The sequence below is a fragment of the Taudactylus pleione genome, unplaced genomic scaffold, assembly GCF_031769625.1.
Source record: "Taudactylus pleione unplaced genomic scaffold, aTauple2 ptg000086l, whole genome shotgun sequence".
Taxonomy (NCBI): Eukaryota; Metazoa; Chordata; class Amphibia; order Anura; family Myobatrachidae; genus Taudactylus; species Taudactylus pleione.
Genome location: NW_028284488.1, coordinates 1,228,092 through 1,245,984, shown reverse-complemented (window position 1 = coordinate 1,245,984; position 17,893 = coordinate 1,228,092). Strand labels below are relative to the sequence as shown.

The following is a 17,893-nucleotide window of genomic DNA, read 5'->3' as shown; positions in this document are numbered from 1 at the left end:
ACTTCATTTGGTTCACAATTGTCTGCAACTATTTCACAAACTTTGGCCAGTTGGTAAGAAGCTTGATGTTTATCATCACTTCATTCAGCCTAGGTATTACAGAGGTAAACAAGTAATTAAGTAATTAGGGCAAGCCATTGTGCATCATATGATATGGCTAGGAGAGGGAGAAGCCTGAATATATTAAAGAAGCCAAGAGAGGACTCCTTTTTACTACTGGGAAAAAGTCTTAACATGACAGGAATTATTGAACCCCAAACACATGGCTAAAAGGGGGCCCTGGTATATATAACTTAAGAGAAAGGTGGAATAAAAAATATAAATTTAGTTTTAATCATTATATGACTAAAGGTACAGTCTCATATTCCAGTGCCATGCACATGCCAAGGTGTTTGCAATTGGCCAAAACAACCACAGCTCTGGTTGTTTACAACAAACAGCAAGACCAAAATTGGCCTCGATGCCAGGAGCCCACTCATTCTGCTGAACTGGTGACCTCAAATGCTGATCTGATGTGATCACATGTTTACGCCATCAAATCCAATTACAGCATGATCATGCAAGATAGGTGCTGAGCTAGGTTGGTTAAAAATTACAAAATTACATTTTAAAAAGGTCAGAGCTTGGAGATAAAATTATTCTAAACGAGAAGGAACTGAAAAGAGCACTGCTTCAAACACAATGATTAAGTGCTGTGGAACAACAATGGGTCTATAACAAATCCCATAATTTAACCGGTTTACTTCCATCTATAATTAGTACACACAATCCTATTCTGTCCCAAAATCTGGTTGACCACCCACTTTCCTTTGTTTATTTACTATCCCCCAAGGTAAAGGTGTCTGAATTTGCTCTGATGTAAATTGACTTCCATTCCTTCCACCTTCCCCCCCCAGGAAACTAGCCGGACCATTCTTTATTTAGACCTACAGGGCACATAGCTTCACCCAGGCATAGACTACATCCCCCAGACCATATGTTCCCAGAACTGTAAAACATTGCATTCCTTTCATCCCCGTTTACAGAATACCTATCTGTAGATACCTCCGTCCATATTACCTGAGCTAATACTCTTCTGTACAGTTTAATGTCAATTGTAAAAGCACAATGGAATTTGCTGGCGCTTTCCAAGTAAATGTTAACAAATAAACAAATAAGAACATGAGATCCCTTCTGCTAGTGTCATTGTCAGGCTACAAAAGGAAGGTCAGATCAATGGGTCACATAGATCTGTCCTGTGTATGTCACTTTGTGGCAGTGACAGATTAACAGAGAATAAGTCCTTTGATTTCCTTAGCTCCCTTGAATCAAAACTCTATTAAAGATCTAGAAATGTAATTAAACTAAGCAAATGATATTTGATCTGCTGACAAACTAATATAATTGTAAGTATTTTCAAGTCATTTATTTAAATAATCAATTCACAAGTATTTTAATTTGACTTCAAGCATCTGGTGTTGTGTTTCTAATTTTGGACGCAGCAGAAATATATATTTTGGAAAAAGTGTCTGGGTTACATTCTGGTCTTTCTTTAATATAGATATAATAAGTGATGAATTTCAAGGTCTCCTATGCAACTAGTGTCCACCGCTTACTTAAATGTGTTTGCACATGTTCTGGACTGTACCACGTCATTTATTACTATTGACTGAAGGTGGACAGTGCAGCCGGGATGTAGTCAAGAAGCCGGCGGTCAAAATCCCGACCGCCGGCTTCCCAACTGTAAAATCCCGGCAGGGGATTAATGAAAGGTGTTGAAATCCTGACGCCTATCATTATCCACCTGCCGAAATCCCGACGCCCGGCATATCAAACGAATGTAAGCCGGGCGTTGCGAGCGGACAGCCATGGGGGGGAGGGTAAGGTTGAGCGGCTCCCAGGGGGACTTACGGTTAGGCACCCCCTTTGGAGGGTTAGGGTTAGGCACCCCCCTGGGAGGGTTAGGTTTAGGCACCCCAGGGGGGAGGTTAGGGTTAGGCACCCCTAAAAGGAGGGTTAGGGGGGAGAGAGGGGAGGGTCAGGTGGTATACTTACCTCCGTCGGGATCTGAGCTGTTCGGGCTGCAGGCATCGGGATTTGAACTGCCGGGCTCACTTCCAGCGGTCATTCATACCAATCCCGTGCAGCCTGTAGTGAGAAACGCAGTGCATTGCATTCCGCTCCAGGACCAAAATTAAATGGTCACCTGAACACTTAATTCCAAAACCATGGGCATTAATATTTAGTTGCTCCCCCCCTGCTAGAACAGCCTTCATGCTTTTGTGAAATCTTTCCACTAGATTTTGGAACATGATCGTGTCGATCTGCACCCATTCGGCCACAAGATCATTACTGAGGTTGCCCACTGATGAAGGATAATAAGGCCTGGCTCGTAGTTGGCATTTCAATTCATTTCAGTTCATTGATTCAGAACAGGCCAGTAAAGCTCTTCCACACCATATATGTCAAACCATTTTTTGATGGATCGCAATTTATGTGCGGGGGCATGGCTATTCTGAATAAGGAAATGGCCTTCCCAGACAGTTGCCACAAATTCGGAAGCACACAATTATCTAGAATGCAGTAGCTTTATCTCCCTTCACTGAAATTAAGGAACCTAGACCACACCACGAACAAGTTCTCCAGAGCATTAATCCTACTCTACCAAACTTACAGTCGGCTGTAAGCATGGTCAGGAAGCATTCTACTTCTGCCATACCCAAATTCATCAGTTAGACTGACAGATGGTGAAGTGCGATTCATCACTCCATAAATGATGACATGCTTTACACCACTCTAGCTGATGTTTGGCATTATACGTGTTATCCTGAAGATTTTGGCCCTTATTCAGACCCAGTCGTTAGATGCAAGCGGTCGCTCTGAATGTGGGCGGCCGCTTGCATCTTGAAATGCAGCCTACTGGTCGCTAGCTAAGCTGTGAGTTACCACCCACAGCTTAGAGACCGACCAGGGTGATGGTCGCGATGGTCAAGACCATCGGGACTTGCGACGAGACCCTAAGGTTGGGTCTCGGCAAGCGCAAGCCCCAGGGAGCTCCCTGCTCTGATCATTGCTGATGTCAGTGGGGCCGCCCCCAAACGGCAAGCGTTCCGTCGGGAACACCTCCGTTTGGCCGGCCACCCCCGCTGCCCGCCTCCCAAACGGGGCGAGCTGTCATTCAACATCGACAGCTCGCCCCCTTTGGTGCGAGACCCGTAGCGATGGAGCGCCCATCGCTAGTCGGATCTCGCGCATGCGCACGTCGGAGGCGGCTCCGACGTGCGCATGCCCAGTGGGTCAACATAGACCCGGTTGCGAGCGCTCAGCGCTTGCGACCGGGTCTGAATGAGACCCTTTGTGTGGCCACTTGGGCCATGGAAACTCAATCCATGAAACGCCCAACAAACAGTTCTTATGTGGATGTTGATTCTAGGGGCACTTTGAGTGTTGTATCAGAGGACAGATGATTTTTATATGCCATGCACTTCAAGCACTGGGCAGTCAGGTTCTCAGCTTTGTGGCAGCAATGCTGTTCCTCCTAGACAGTTCTACTTCATAATAACAGCAAGGCCATAACTAGCTAAGGGCAACCGGTGCCACTGCATAGATGCAGCCTTAGGACTCCCGGTCAGCACTGCACTTACCAGAGCTGCCAGTCACGCCACCACTGTGCGACATCATGCACGTGATATCATGGCATCGCAAGCATAGTGGGCGGGGCCAGCACAGGGTGCAATTGTGCCCCGTTATGGCTCTGAATAACAGCATTTACAGATGACAGGGACAGCTCTAGCAGGGCATATATTTGATTAACTGACTTGTTGTAAAGATGGCATCCTATGACCATGCCACATTGAGAATCAGTACAACCCCTTCTCTACTGGTAATGTTTGACTACGGACATTGCATGGCTATAGGAGTTATTTTATGCAAACGTTATCAACAGGTGTGGCTGAAATGGCCAAACATACTGATTGATTGTCCCATTGGCACATGCTAAAAAAAAAAGAATATATAGATATTCAAAAACATGCTTTATTCAAATAATAAAGAGTATATAAAGGATTTTAATCTGCTATGCTCATCCTGAGATTGTAATAACATAACAGGTAATGCAATGGTACATCCACAATACTTGTTAAACAGACTTCACCATGTGGATCTTACTGCCTGCAGGATCATCAGAGGTAACCCTTTAATATTTAGGGTGAAACTAAAAAAAAAAAAAAAAATGTTCTATTGTCAACAAGGAGAGGTTTTCATCTTCTAAAATTATAAATATGCAACACATAATATAATGAGAAAAATATCAAGCACCAAGTTAAACATCTTTATTTTGATTATTTTTAAACATAATTCCCTTCAAAGAGGTATCAGTACAGACTTCTGCAGTGTTTGGCAGTTACAGCGGTAAATACAGTAGGTGTCTGCAGAATTCTCAATGAGATGACAGCTGTAGATTTAAAGGATGCTGGGTAATATGTCACTACCTGGGCAGAATACAGATGAGCGGAGAGAAGGACTTGTCTGCTTCTAAGTATGAGTTATATTATACCAATTCTACAGCATCATAGCAACAGCTGTGTCAATGCTAATGCAGAGCTAACACTGGGGCTTACATCACTGGGATAGTACAATTGGAGAGCCAGCTTTCTCTGCAAACATACAACACTGCACTGCGATACTAGCTGTGTGAAACACAAATACAGACTGGCTTTACATAGTAAATTCTACAGTTAATAAATACACTTGAATATATGTAGATTAACATTTATATAGCATCAGCACATTCTGTTGTGCTTTACAACTGAAACATACTGCATAATAAGCATAGTTATAATAAAATAGTAGCCTATGAAGTCCTGCTCACATACACAATTGCCACACCAAAAAGTATACATAAATAACGCAGAAACAGGACCATTATCTGTCACATATTGTACTGCAAGGTCTGCAGTATATTAATGTATTATGTAACGTAGACTAAAAACCCTCAAGACACTACTAGACAGATGTGATCCAGACCTAGTGCCGGCATCTTCCTATACAGTCTGTGCAGCTAGACCCCTTATATACACCTGCAGAGATTATGTATACAATTCAGTAACTGTGTAAGCCAAACCTCCCCCACTCAAACATTGTATACCTCCTCATGTAAACCTAGCAGCAATAGGCACCACTATTCACACATTGTGCAGAAAATCCATCTGTGTATATAACCCAAGTAGGCTGTGTACATAAAGAGAAGATTTCTCGCAAGGCTAGAAGCGCAGGGAGATGTTAGGTTTATTGGTCACCTAGGCATCAGTTGAGGAAAAGTTAAAAAGTAAGGATATATTCCACTGAATTAGTCCATTGTTTATGCACAGTAAACCTCTGCAATTTACAGTCTGTGTTGCACCAGCTCTACTCACACAGAGTGGCTTCCACATGTATACATGAGCGGATTCTCGCATTAGAATACGGAAGTGTTCTGCCGCTGCCAAATGAAGAGGCAGTCACAGATGCTTCCGACTCAGATCCATACTATCTACAATTTTTAAAAATCCCTGTGTACTTAATATGTACATGCTTGACATTCCAATAAACATATTTAAAAAAAAAAATAACTAAAAAAAAAAATATATATATATATATATATATATATATATATATATACACACACACACACACACACACACACACACATATATATATACACACACATATACATATACACACACACATACATATATACATACACAAACAATTTCTGTAAATTACTACGCAGCATCAATGTACGCAAGCTGCTTTTATTGTATACTTGTGTGGCTTTTCCAAATTAGTAATATCCTTAATGTCAGAATAAGAATAGGCAGCTAAATAATTTTCAAGTATTCCCTACTGCCTTCATCATGGTTTTGTGGAGCAGATAATTTACAGAGGGGTGTGCCGAGTCATGGGTTTACATTATAGTAAAAAACAGTAATAATAATAATAATAATAATAATAATAATAATAAATAAATGAAAATATTCATCATTAATATAATCCCAGCAAATATTTAGAGTACAGTGATTTGTATTATTACAACTAAATGTATAGCTACAGCCAGATCTAAACTTCTAGTGCAAAGACAGCATTATACTTTGGTCACAGTCCCCTAATCAAACCTGAGCCATATTTGTGTAAATCCCCCATTACACTTACCAGTGCTATTTTCCGCCATTGCTGATGGTAAACTGGATATTTCCTCATTTGCCTGATACTGGTTTTTCTCTGATGAATTTTCCAAAAGTTTTTCTGGAACCACTGGGGTATCTGCAGTGACCAACATTTCACTGGTGTTATTCTCTTTTCCACTGCCCAAAAAGGACAATATCTCAGTGTGATTATCTTCAGGTGTCTGGTAGTCAGTGACTGTTTGCTCCAAGGTATATGGCAGTGAAGGGACAGCAGAAATAACATCTTGAAGAGACAACCTGTTTAAAGCCGTTGTGTGTACGGGCTGTATACCATCCCCTTTAAGAAAAGGGTAGGATGTTTTGTTCAAGTTGGATTCTTCCTCATGAGTAGGTTCTAATGAAGACTTAAAGGCAGTGGTAAACAGAGATCTAGAGAATGGTGTAGAGATTGCAGGCCATTGAGATGTTGATAAATGAGAGTCCGTCATAAGAGGCACAGTTGGAGGTTCTGCAATCGCAACCTTGGTCAGATGTTGGTCAGTTAGTTCATAATTGGCAGTGACTGTCGGTCCATGGTCATGCTCTACCCAGTTCTTGTCAAGAAACAACATATCAATCTGCAGCTGGTCTGGTCCTATAGTGGACACTGTATTGGATGTATCAGGTAACACAGGCATGTCTGTTTGGCTTTCATCCAACAGTGGTGCTTCATTGTTATGAAGCCATGCAGATGGCAGTGTAGGAGAATACTCTGTCTCTAGCACAAGACCTGTTGTGGAGACAGAATGTGGTGCAATAAACTTGTTATCTGCCCATTGCAGATTCTCAGTTGGTGCTGCCTCCTGGAGGCTCATGTGTAGACAAGCCAAGACCATGAGGTTTAATGATGTCCAGTATGTTGAACCCATGATGTGTCCTCTTGTATCAACATCTAATCGATAAACAGAATGTCACCGAGGGCTGATTCTTCTCTGCCAGTACAAGCTAGGAGACAAGAAAATGCATTTTAATATTGTAAATAAAAATATGGAGGAGGGCCATTTATTAGCGTGCTTGTTCTGAAATGAAAGTTTGTTGCATTTACGACTTCTAAATATAAACAATTAATAAGGGCAATTTAGAAAAGATGTTAAGTATATAAAATTAGAGCATTTGGCATGTTAAAGTAAGAATGTTCTGGGTTGTTCATTTTTATTTCAAAGAAAAAAAAGAAACACAGCAGTACTATATTTAGGGGTCCAACTCCAGACGCCCCTGGAAAAACGTAACTAAGGCTGGGGTAATTTGCAGACAGGTTGAGAACAATCTGTAATCATTCACACCATTACAGTGACCTTCCCACCATGCTGCATAGGGCAGTGTAAGGAAGGGCCGCCACAGTGACCTCCCCACCATGCTGCATAGGGCAGTGTAAGGAAGGGCCGCCACAGTGACCTCCCCACCATGCTGCATAAGGCAGTGCAAGGCAGGGCCGCCACAGTGACCTTCCCCACCATGCTGCATAGGGCAGTGTAAGGAAGGGCCGCCACAGTGACCTTCCCCACCATGCTGCATAGGGCAGTGTAAGGAAGGGCCGCCACAGTGACCTTCCCCACCATGCTGCATAGGGCAGTGTAAGGAAGGGCCGCCACAGTGACCTTCCCCACCATGCTGCATAGGGCAGTGTAAGGAAGGGCCGCCACAGTGACCTTCCACACCATGCTGCATAGGGCAGTGTAAGGAAGGGCCGCCACAGTGACCTTCCACACCATGCTGCATAGGGCAGTGTAAGGAAGGGCCGCCACAGTGACCTTCCCCACCATGCTGCATAGGGCAGTGTAAGGAAGGGCCGCCACAGTGACCTTCCCCACCATGCTGCATAGGGCAGTGTAAGGAAGGGCCGCCACAGTGACCTTCCCCACCATGCTGCATAGGGCAGTGTAAGGAAGGGCCGCCACAGTGACCTTCCACACCATGCTGCATAGGGCAGTGTAAGGAAGGGCCGCCACAGTGACCTTCCACACCATGCTGCATAGGGCAGTGTAAGGAAGGGCCGCCACAGTGACTTCCCCACCATGCTGCATAAGGCAGTTTAAGGAAGGGCCGCCACAGTGACTTCCCCACCATGCTGCATAAGGCAGTGGAAGGAAGGGCCATCACAGTGACCTTCCCCACCATGCTGCATAGGGCAGTGTAAGGAAGGGCCGCCACAGTGACTTCCCCACCATGCTGCATAAGGCAGTGTAAGGAAGGGCCGCCACAGTGACCTCGCCACTATACTGCATAGGGCAGTGTAAGGAAGAGCAGTCAGTGACCTTCCCACCATACTGCATAGGGCAGTGTAAGGAAGAGCAGTCAGTGACCTTCCCACCATACTGCATAGGGAAGTGTAAGGAAGGGCTGATGCAGATAGTAGAAGGATCAGGTCAGCAATTCTTACTAAAAAATAGCTTACTCCAGAGGTTCCCAAACTCCACCATTACAGTCCATGTTTTAAAGGATATCCATGCTTGAGCCCAGACAGTTAAATCAAATTGACTGAGATACTAATGAAGTCACCTGTTCTCAAGCATGGATATCCTTAAAACCTGGACTGTAATGGCGGAGTTTGGGAACCTCTGGTTTACTCTATTGAAAATATAAAAGAGTAGATCTAGAAACTAAAAATGCATTTGTCCTAACATAATTGTATTGGAGTTCAGGAAGTGTTGCCTTATCTAGCAGTGCATACTTTGGGCTGCAGGTGCTTTTAATGTGTACTCCAGAGATCAGAAGAGAATTCCACTGTTATCTCCCAGCCAGCAGTCTGACCAGGGCACCAGATTCCTGCTAGAGAGAAGCCTGTGTCTGAGCAAATGTACACACACACAAACATTTCACAGTTTATATGAAATATTACATTTGAACTTCTCGACGAGCCTCACGACACTAATAACAACATTCAATACTATTTATAGGCATTTTCCCCAATTAAATACTGCTCTTTTAGGTGAAATATATTAAACCTTTTGAAGAGTAGAGAAGTGGACAAGTAGAAAATTGGCTATAGCAACCAATCAGCTTCTAGCTAGCAATTATCAAGTAAATTCTATAAAATGTTATGTGTGAGCTGATTAGTTGCTATAGGCAAAATCTCCACTTGTTCACTCCCCCTTATAAACCTCTGGTCACTAATAGTACAATGCACAGTTGTTATAGGTTTTGTTTTGTTTTTTTGAGTAGTTTCATGTTTTTAAAGTGAGACTACCAACTTAGTTTTCTAAGTGTGTAAGGTTTGCTGCTATTTTACATATATACAGTTTGAGTCTACCATACCCAAATATTCCGAAATACGGAATAATTTTGGCATAACTGAGATAATGAAACCTTTGATTTTTGATGGTTCAATGTACACAAAAACTTTGTCTAAGGCACAAATTGTTAGAAACATATAAAATTACCTTCAGGCTGTGTGTATAAGGTGTATATGAAACATAAATTAATTTCATTTCTGTACACAAACTTTGCTTGAGCCACAAAATTATTGAAAATATTGTATAAAATTACCTGCAGGCTGTGTGTATAAGGTGTATATAAGACATAAATGCATTCTGTGTGTATATTGGGGACCCATTCCCAAGATATTTCATTATTATATGCAAATATTCCAAAATATGGAATATTCCGTTATCGAAAATGCCCCTGGTCCCAAGCATTTTTTATATATGGGAGACTCAACCTGTACAAGAACAAAGCATTTTCCTATACGGTCTCTAATTGTCAAAAGAAATAGACTATAAAAATATATGAACAAGCAAATCAAGGTACACAACAAGCATTCCCAGTAATCCTCGGTAAGGTGTAACAATGTTAATGTATTATGCTCCTAGTCTGGGTCTAACCTATTATACCTTTTGTGTCATTACCTACCTTTTCTTTTTTTTGTTTTTAGCAGGATCTGAAATCATTTGATTTTTTTGATGTTGTCTCTATCAAATCATCATATGTCCCCTTTCATGTCCTTATAGTTTTATTGCCTCTTTTATATTATTTTTCCCAATTCTCTCCGTTTTGTCTGTAAATTTTTCCAGCCAATTCCTCTGAGCTTTTGATATAATCCTTTTTAAGGGTCCTTGCCAGGAGACGCTTGCTGGTTTCACAACCCCCTGGCATCAGTTTGCAGAAATGCTCAAAGACCACTGAATGTCAGGTTTTAAAGGAAATGTGTATTGAAGAGATCTGGTTCCATTTCAAATCAGATATTCACCACTGCCCCCTTGCTTTTTTTGTGTACTTGATTGGATGTAAAACATTCACAGAAATCAATGCAAACCAATCATTGCCAAGTACAAGACCATTGTTTGCAACATTCTTAAATCATAGATAATGGAATGAATACCCTTGTTAGGTGACACAGAGAGTGCTTTAATGTTTTCTATGACTCCTGCTATATGACATACTCTGTGGGTGAAAGCATGCTTCATGTATGGTATCATACCGCCTACCTGTTACATGCAATGTAACACAAAACAAATAGCTGTGTGGGTTGTATTTCTCGATCAGTGCAATGAATCATTCTCATTTGAATTTATTTTATGAAAAGCAGAAGGACAAAAAATAATAATTGTATAAAGTAGGCAGAAGGGGGAGGGGGGGATGTTCATTTACAGCAAGGTTTGTAATTGGTTTTTCTAAATGAGTCAGATCTCATTCTGCACTGCACCTGGTTAGTAAATAGACCTCAGCAGGCTTTCTGCTGCTGCTGCTACTTACTGCAATAATATAGCCTCTGGTCAACAAGGACTGAAGTCTTCAGAGACTTTGTCTTAGTGTCAACATTTGTAATGCACTGCTATTTCCTTATAATAGAAACTCTCATCTCTCAGTTTTCATTCAACATATTTACCAAACAACCATTTGTCTGAAAGCATTTCCACCACTGCAGTAAGTGTGTGACTACAGAAATCTAGCTGTTGTTATTTTAGCTTTGTTTTGTTTTTTTAGGAGCAATTTTAACATATTATTGTGGTTCTGAGGCACATTTTTCTTTAAATTAAATATTTAATTCCTGGACAATGTGTTGACTATAGACGATCACAGGTGTAGCATGTTGTGTCTAATACAACACAACTTACCCCTTCATTTCATGAAAACAAAGTGGCCCAATGTGTAGAACTAAACTCGAAAAACAAATTAATGTAAAAATGTAGCTTGTACCATATTGTTAACATATGTATATAGAGCCTACATATTACGCAGCACTTTACAGAGAATATTTATGTATTCATATCTGCCTCTGCCCCAGGGAAGCTTGACGGACCTTAATACTAGCAGCATATTTTGTTAAGTATCACAGTGATACCTACGAATATGTATAAATGAGAGACTGACGATGAGATGTGCCTACTTATTAAAATATTTGACCCTACACCTCATCATCAGTCACTCATTTACGCATATACATTACACTGAACATAGACAACCACCTTCACACCCCGCACAACCAGAGAGCGCACCTTACCCACCCTTCAAACAACTCTTCTCTCAGGTAGGAATCGGTACTCTCACTTCAGGTGCAGCACTCTCTCTCCTCCCCCCCCCTCCCCAACCACCCTACACATCCCCCACATCTCAGATACACGCACACTACCCTACCCCTTTCGCACTCTCCCATTCATCATCAGGCGATGATTGATGTCGGAAGCGACCAGAGGGAGCGCGCATCGCTGGTCGTTTCTGACATTATAGTGCACAGTTTGTGCACCAATTAACTTGCCAGTCTTTGGAGTGTGAGAGGAAACTCACACAAACACATGGCGTTACATACAAACTGCACGCAGATAGGGTGGAATTGTGTTTATCATGTATTTTAACTGTGCCAATTTAGACTGTGGGGACTGACCTTTTTTCCGGATTCCTGGACAGTTGGGAGATACGTCTCGCTGATGGTTAACCTTTTAGCACTGCAGGTATCTGCAGCAGGGATTTGCGAATTAAAGGTAAGTTTTTACTGGGGAAAGGCGGTCTGGGAGTTCATTGCACACAGCAACATGATGTGCATTGCCATTTTGTGCACAAGTAACACACATGCTGTTAATTTGGAACAAACAAAACCAAAAATAATTCCTTGACCATTACAACTTTTATATGAAATATCTTCAGTCTTGGCAAATACCTGAAATGTTTACATATACTGTACATTACATGTTAATAGTAGATCTATTTAAGCCAACCCCTTTAGATTACTAATATGTTTTGCTTTATTTAGCAATTTTGTTACATACAGATATTAGTAAAAAATTAGAACAACAGATGAATGCATACAGTAGCTAAGATATAGGATTTTTTTTTTAGCTTATTGAGCAAACAAGCTTAAGGCCTCCCATTCAAATGTGAGTTTATTTAGGTCTTGAATGTGCCTTCTTCAAGCCTTTTAAATGCACTTTGACATTGTCATTCCAAAAAAAAAAAAAAAAAAGAATATAAGACAAAAGCTCTGTACACAAACATCCGCCTTTAATGATCCTGCAGCATTCAGAAGCATTAAGGCTCAGGAAAATACAATGAAGATCTAAGGGAAGAGTCATTAAGTACATAGCCGACTATACTGCAGAGAAGCTTGGAGATCTGTCAATGAACGTGCTTCCAACGCTTTTTTTAAAGCAAGGACTAAGTACAAGGTCTTGTCTACACTTTTAACTGGAACATGCTATATGCAAGCCTGATGGTTGTCTGGATACTATGCAGAAGCCACAAGAGAATACGCAGAAGAAAAGCACTATACATTTGTTTTTGCTTTTTAACATAGCTAACCTATTATACATGTCATAGTAACATAGACAAATCATTCACTAGACAACTAAAGCTGCCACTTGGGCCCATTGGCTACTCAAGGCCTTGGATTACTCTATCCTTTCATATGTGTGGTATTAACAGAGGGTTGAAAGGAGGCCCAAACAGTACCGTGCCTAGAACCCCATGGGGTCTCAGTCAGTCTCTGCAAGTAAAACACTTTTTTGTGAAGTACAATTTTAAAAAAAGAACTCAATGACTATTTGCTAGAGCAGTGAAAAATGCCAACCCAGCTAGAGATCTACAATGATCCAGTGTCTGCAACACCCGCCACTTGTGCAGTATTCACCAATATCAATTACAAAGACGATAAAATCGTTCGATAATCGTTTGAAAATTTGGACTTTTAGACATCTATCATCGTTCAAACATGCTGGTCAACCTGACGATATCGTCAGGTTTAGCATGTTTGCAGATGATTGATTGTGCCTGCACTGAACGACATATCGTTCAGTGTGGGCACCCTGCAGTGTAGTGAACGACTCAACGATAACAATATCGTTCAGTCTTTTCACTGTCAGGTAGTCATACCCGCATTTACCTATACACATTACACAGCGCTTTACAGAGAATAATTTCAGTCATTCACACCAGACCATGGTCCCAGTGGAGCTTACAAACTATTTCCCATCAAATGTACATAAATGCATTACCAGGGCACCTGGAGAAAACCCATGCAGTCATGGAGAGAGCATACAAACTACACACTGATAATGCCTTGGTTAGGAATTGAACAGATGACCTCAGTATTCAGAAACTAAAGCTGGGTACACTTTGGAGCAATGTCAAGCTGATTTGCCGTTTTGTAACAACAAATCGCCTACATCGCTCAGTGTGCGCAGGCAATTGCTCGCTCCTGCAGTCGCTAGCGACTGTCGCTAGTTTTGATTTACTGCACATCAAACTTAGCTATATCGCTAGCGATCCATGCTATGTTAATGGACGGAACAGTGTTCATTAGCTCATTCAAGTGTGTGCGGTCAATCCTCGTTCAAGGGCATTAATTTCGATGTCAGAACAAATGCCCGTCACTCCAGTGTGTACCAGTCTTGGTTTTACATGGGGTATGCACAATCCCACAAGTCAATGGATCAAATTTACCACCCAATTGAAAAGAAAAATCATGTTGGTGATGATGGCTGCAACTACTACAGAAATAACTAATTGTATATTATTTATTATTACATTTTATTTATAGGGCGCCACAAGTGGTCCGCAGCACCGTACATACAGTAAAGGGTACACAGAACATTAAATTACAGTAACCAAATTATAAAACAGAGCACAAGTAACAATTAGCAACACAATTCTCCATACACAATACAGCTGGGAAGGTGAAGGCTGTCATAGAAGTGCTAGAGAAGAAGGCTGGGAGATAGTGGGGAGGAGGACCCTGCTCCTAGGCGCTTACAATCTATACTGAATTCGCTGAAAATTCTCCCATTAATAGCCTTGTACTCAATTACATATGATGTGGTCTTTGGCAAAAGCGAAAAACAAATTAGGAATTTAAGGCAACATTGATGCATAAACATTATCTTCATTAGAAAGAAGCAATGTTGCCAAAACTTATGTTGAATGGGGTTTGCTCTAGTCCAGCAACTATAACAATCACAGTCATACTGTATGGACCTAATAGGTTCCTCTCTCTAACAGTAAGCAATAACATGCTTGGCATTATAACATTTACCAGCTCAGTCATTACCCACTTCATGGTGATGTCAGTCTCATTCCAATGCAATGGAGATGTGATCCCAACCTAGAATTTCTCTGCATTTTAACACCATCCTAGTAATCACCACTAAAACTGCATTTGTGTGCGAGATTGGTGCCAATTATGGTTAAATTATGTGAATTATATATTATATTGGCGTTTATTATGCAGCAACATATCTATAAAATCAATACATTTGGACAAGATGGCAAACTATACCTTAACAAAATTATACATTCATTAAAATGAAGGAATAGTGCCCACCAGTAATGCATCAGTGTTTAACTATTTGTACACATTAAACAGTTTGCATCTGAGAGACAGAGCAGTACAAATCGGCCATACACACAATTGTGGCACAGCAATGTGCATCTAGGAGCTGCAATACTGATGAAGAGAAAACACAGTTCATTTAGGGCATGTTGTAACTGAACAGTTGCAGAGTATAATGTTATTCACCATTCGTAAATGCAGAGATGCATGTGTGTAAGATGTGTGTGCGTCTATGCAGCATATAATAAGTGAGTCGTAGTAACAGCGATCACCCATTCCTAGTGATGTGTAGCAGGCACAGCAGTGTGAGTGCATTTATATGCAGAGAGCACCAATGTTACAGTCATTTCTACACAGGTCATGAAGGATCCTGCATCACTTACTCCTTCACATCCATGGTGAGAGCGTCCTGCGTCTTCCTGATCCCTCTTCCCACACTGTGTGCAACCTTACAGCTTCACACGCTAATAATTTCCATTACTAAACCAGATCCATCTCCGTGCTTCTCCCTCCCCCATACCTCCTCCCATCATCCCTCCTCCTCCTCCTCCCCTCCCCTCCCCTCCACAGTACAATATCTTACTGCCCAAGCTCTCCCTCTCTGTTTGATTCATATATTGAGATGAAATTATATATATATATATATATATATATATATATATATATATATATATAATTGTAAGATTATCTATTGTCCATTGAAACACAAATGATATACGAGGCTGAAGTTACCCTCTTATTCGGCCAGCTTCATATTCACTTCTTATTCGAGCTTCAGCTTCTTATTCATTTTCCAGCTTCTTATTCAGAACATGTTACATTAATAGCTTTTTATCAATTAGAATCACTAAGCTTACATTGAATAAACAAAATATGGTATCTATTACACAAATTTCAATTGTATTTTGCTTGGCTCACAAAGCTTTTGGGCATGAAATAGGGTGGTAAAGTGGGCACAGGGACCAGATTTTCTATATTTGAGTAGTGCAAGGGTTAAATAGCTTTGGGAAACAAATGTGACACTTGGAATCCACATAGGGGGGTCACTTACATATGATCCACTTGCAATTGGCCTTGCCCAACAAAGCTTTGGGCATGAAATAGGGTGGTAAAGTGGGCACAGGGACCAGATTTTCTATATTTTAGTAAGTAGCTGTAGTTGTGCAAGGGTTAAATAGCCTTGGACAACAAATTTGACACTTGGAATCCACAGAGGGGGGTCACTTACATATGACCGACTTGCAATTGGCCCTGCAAAGTTTTGGGCATGAAATAGGGCATTAAAATGGGCGCAGTCACCAATTTATACATTTGAATTAGTTGTAGTTGTGCAAAGGTTAAATAGCCTTGGGCAACAAATTTGACACTTGGAATCCACACAGGGGGGTCATTTACATATGACCCACTTGCAATTGGCCTTGCTCAACAAAGTTTTGGGCATGAAATAGGGCATTAAAGTGGGCACAGGCACCAATTTATACATTTGAATAAGTAGCTACAGTTGTGCAAGGGTTAAATAGCCTTGGGCAACAAATGTGACACTTAGAACTCACACAGTGGAGTCATTTAAATATGACCCATTTGTAATTGGCCTTGCCCAACAAGGTTTTGGGCATTAAATAGGGCATTAAAGTGGGCACAATCACCAATTTATACATTTAAATAAGTAGCTGTAGTTGTGCAAGGGTTAAATAGCATTGGGCTACACATTTGACACTTGGAATCCACAGAGGGGGGTCACTTACATATGAACCATTTGCAATTGGCCTTGCCCAACAAGGTTTTGGGCATTAAATAGGGTGGTAAAGTGGGCATAGGCAACAGATTTTCTATATTTGAATAAGTAGCTGTAGTAGTGCAAGGGTTAAATAGCATTGGGCAACAAATTTGACACTTCTAATACACACAGGGGGGTCACCTACATATGAACCACTTGCAATTGGTTTTCCCCAACAAGGTTTTGGGCATAAAATAAAATAGGTGGTAAAGTGGGCATAGGGACCATATTTTATACATTTGAATAAGTAGCTGTAGTTGTGCTAAAAGCATCGTGGCCAGCACTTAAGTCAGAAAATGCCGGTTAGCGTGCCTAAACACCCAGCATAAGGCGCGCTCACCCGCATCTCCCAACTGTGCTAGACGTGAGGGGACAATTGAATAGCTCTGGGAACTCCTTGGCGCTATTCACATTCCGTTCAATTGAATTGGCGTTAGCCATTGTAACCTTTTGGCTACATAACGCACAGTTTCTTCCCCGGTGCTGTCCGCTTGCACATATGCATGAACCGTAGTGCAGGGGTCCAAACTGGGGAATAAAGTGATTGCATATGCAATCACTTAACTAATTGCCAGCAGGCACTTATTGGGCCTGGGTCTCTTGGAGGGGCCTGGGCCAGCTGATATGGGCTATTAGTCCCCGTTTGCAGTGCTCTACACAATTTCCTGGCACCGCTCATAGTATTTACCATCTTTGGCCATGCCCCATTCAATACGCGGGCCCCTCGGCTGTCCCAACGGCTATGCCGCCGACTCAGAAATAATACATTTAGGTAAATAAAGATTCCGGTGATAAAGAATCTTTAATATTGGGGCAAACTGCAATCTATATCTTCTATCTATACTTATAATAAAGTTGTAATGGTTGTGTTTGCACATAGAATTTCTTTTTGAGAAATGTACTCCTTGGGACTGTGTATGAACTATGGATACAAAATAAAAAATATTTGGAATTTTTGTTTGTCTGTCCGTTCTGGCATCACGCAAAAACTATGAGATGAATTTGGATTGTGTTTTCAATATTGTATATCTTCGTCACCTAGAAAGAAACTGAGGTATGTATTATTTCAATGTGACATAAGGGAGAGGAGCAATAAAGAAAAAAAAACAGACACTTGACACTCAGCATGTGCATTTGCAGGGTCCTCAAGCCAAAAATGACTAGATGTATATAGAT

At 41.2% G+C, this 17,893-nt stretch overlaps 1 protein-coding gene across 2 annotated transcripts in view; it reads right to left on the bottom strand.

Annotated features, from left to right (window-relative positions):
* The window catches only part of PRRT4 (proline rich transmembrane protein 4), a 41,223-nt gene extending 25,776 nt beyond the window's left edge, over positions 1-15,447 (bottom strand). Inside the window, exons 1-2 of one of the 2 annotated variants that reach the window (XM_088468861.1) lie at positions 15,324-15,447; positions 6,169-7,127 (exon numbers count right to left, since the gene is read on the bottom strand). In XM_088468861.1, the coding sequence (XP_088324987.1) occupies positions 6,169-7,051 (883 nt within the window). In that variant the 5' untranslated portion in view covers positions 7,052-7,127; positions 15,324-15,447. Of the gene's footprint in view, positions 1-6,168; positions 7,128-14,662; positions 14,705-15,323 lie in introns of those variants that run through there. The other variant, XM_088468863.1, reaches the window with a different exon arrangement.
* Between the last annotated feature and the right edge of the window lie 2,446 nt (positions 15,448-17,893).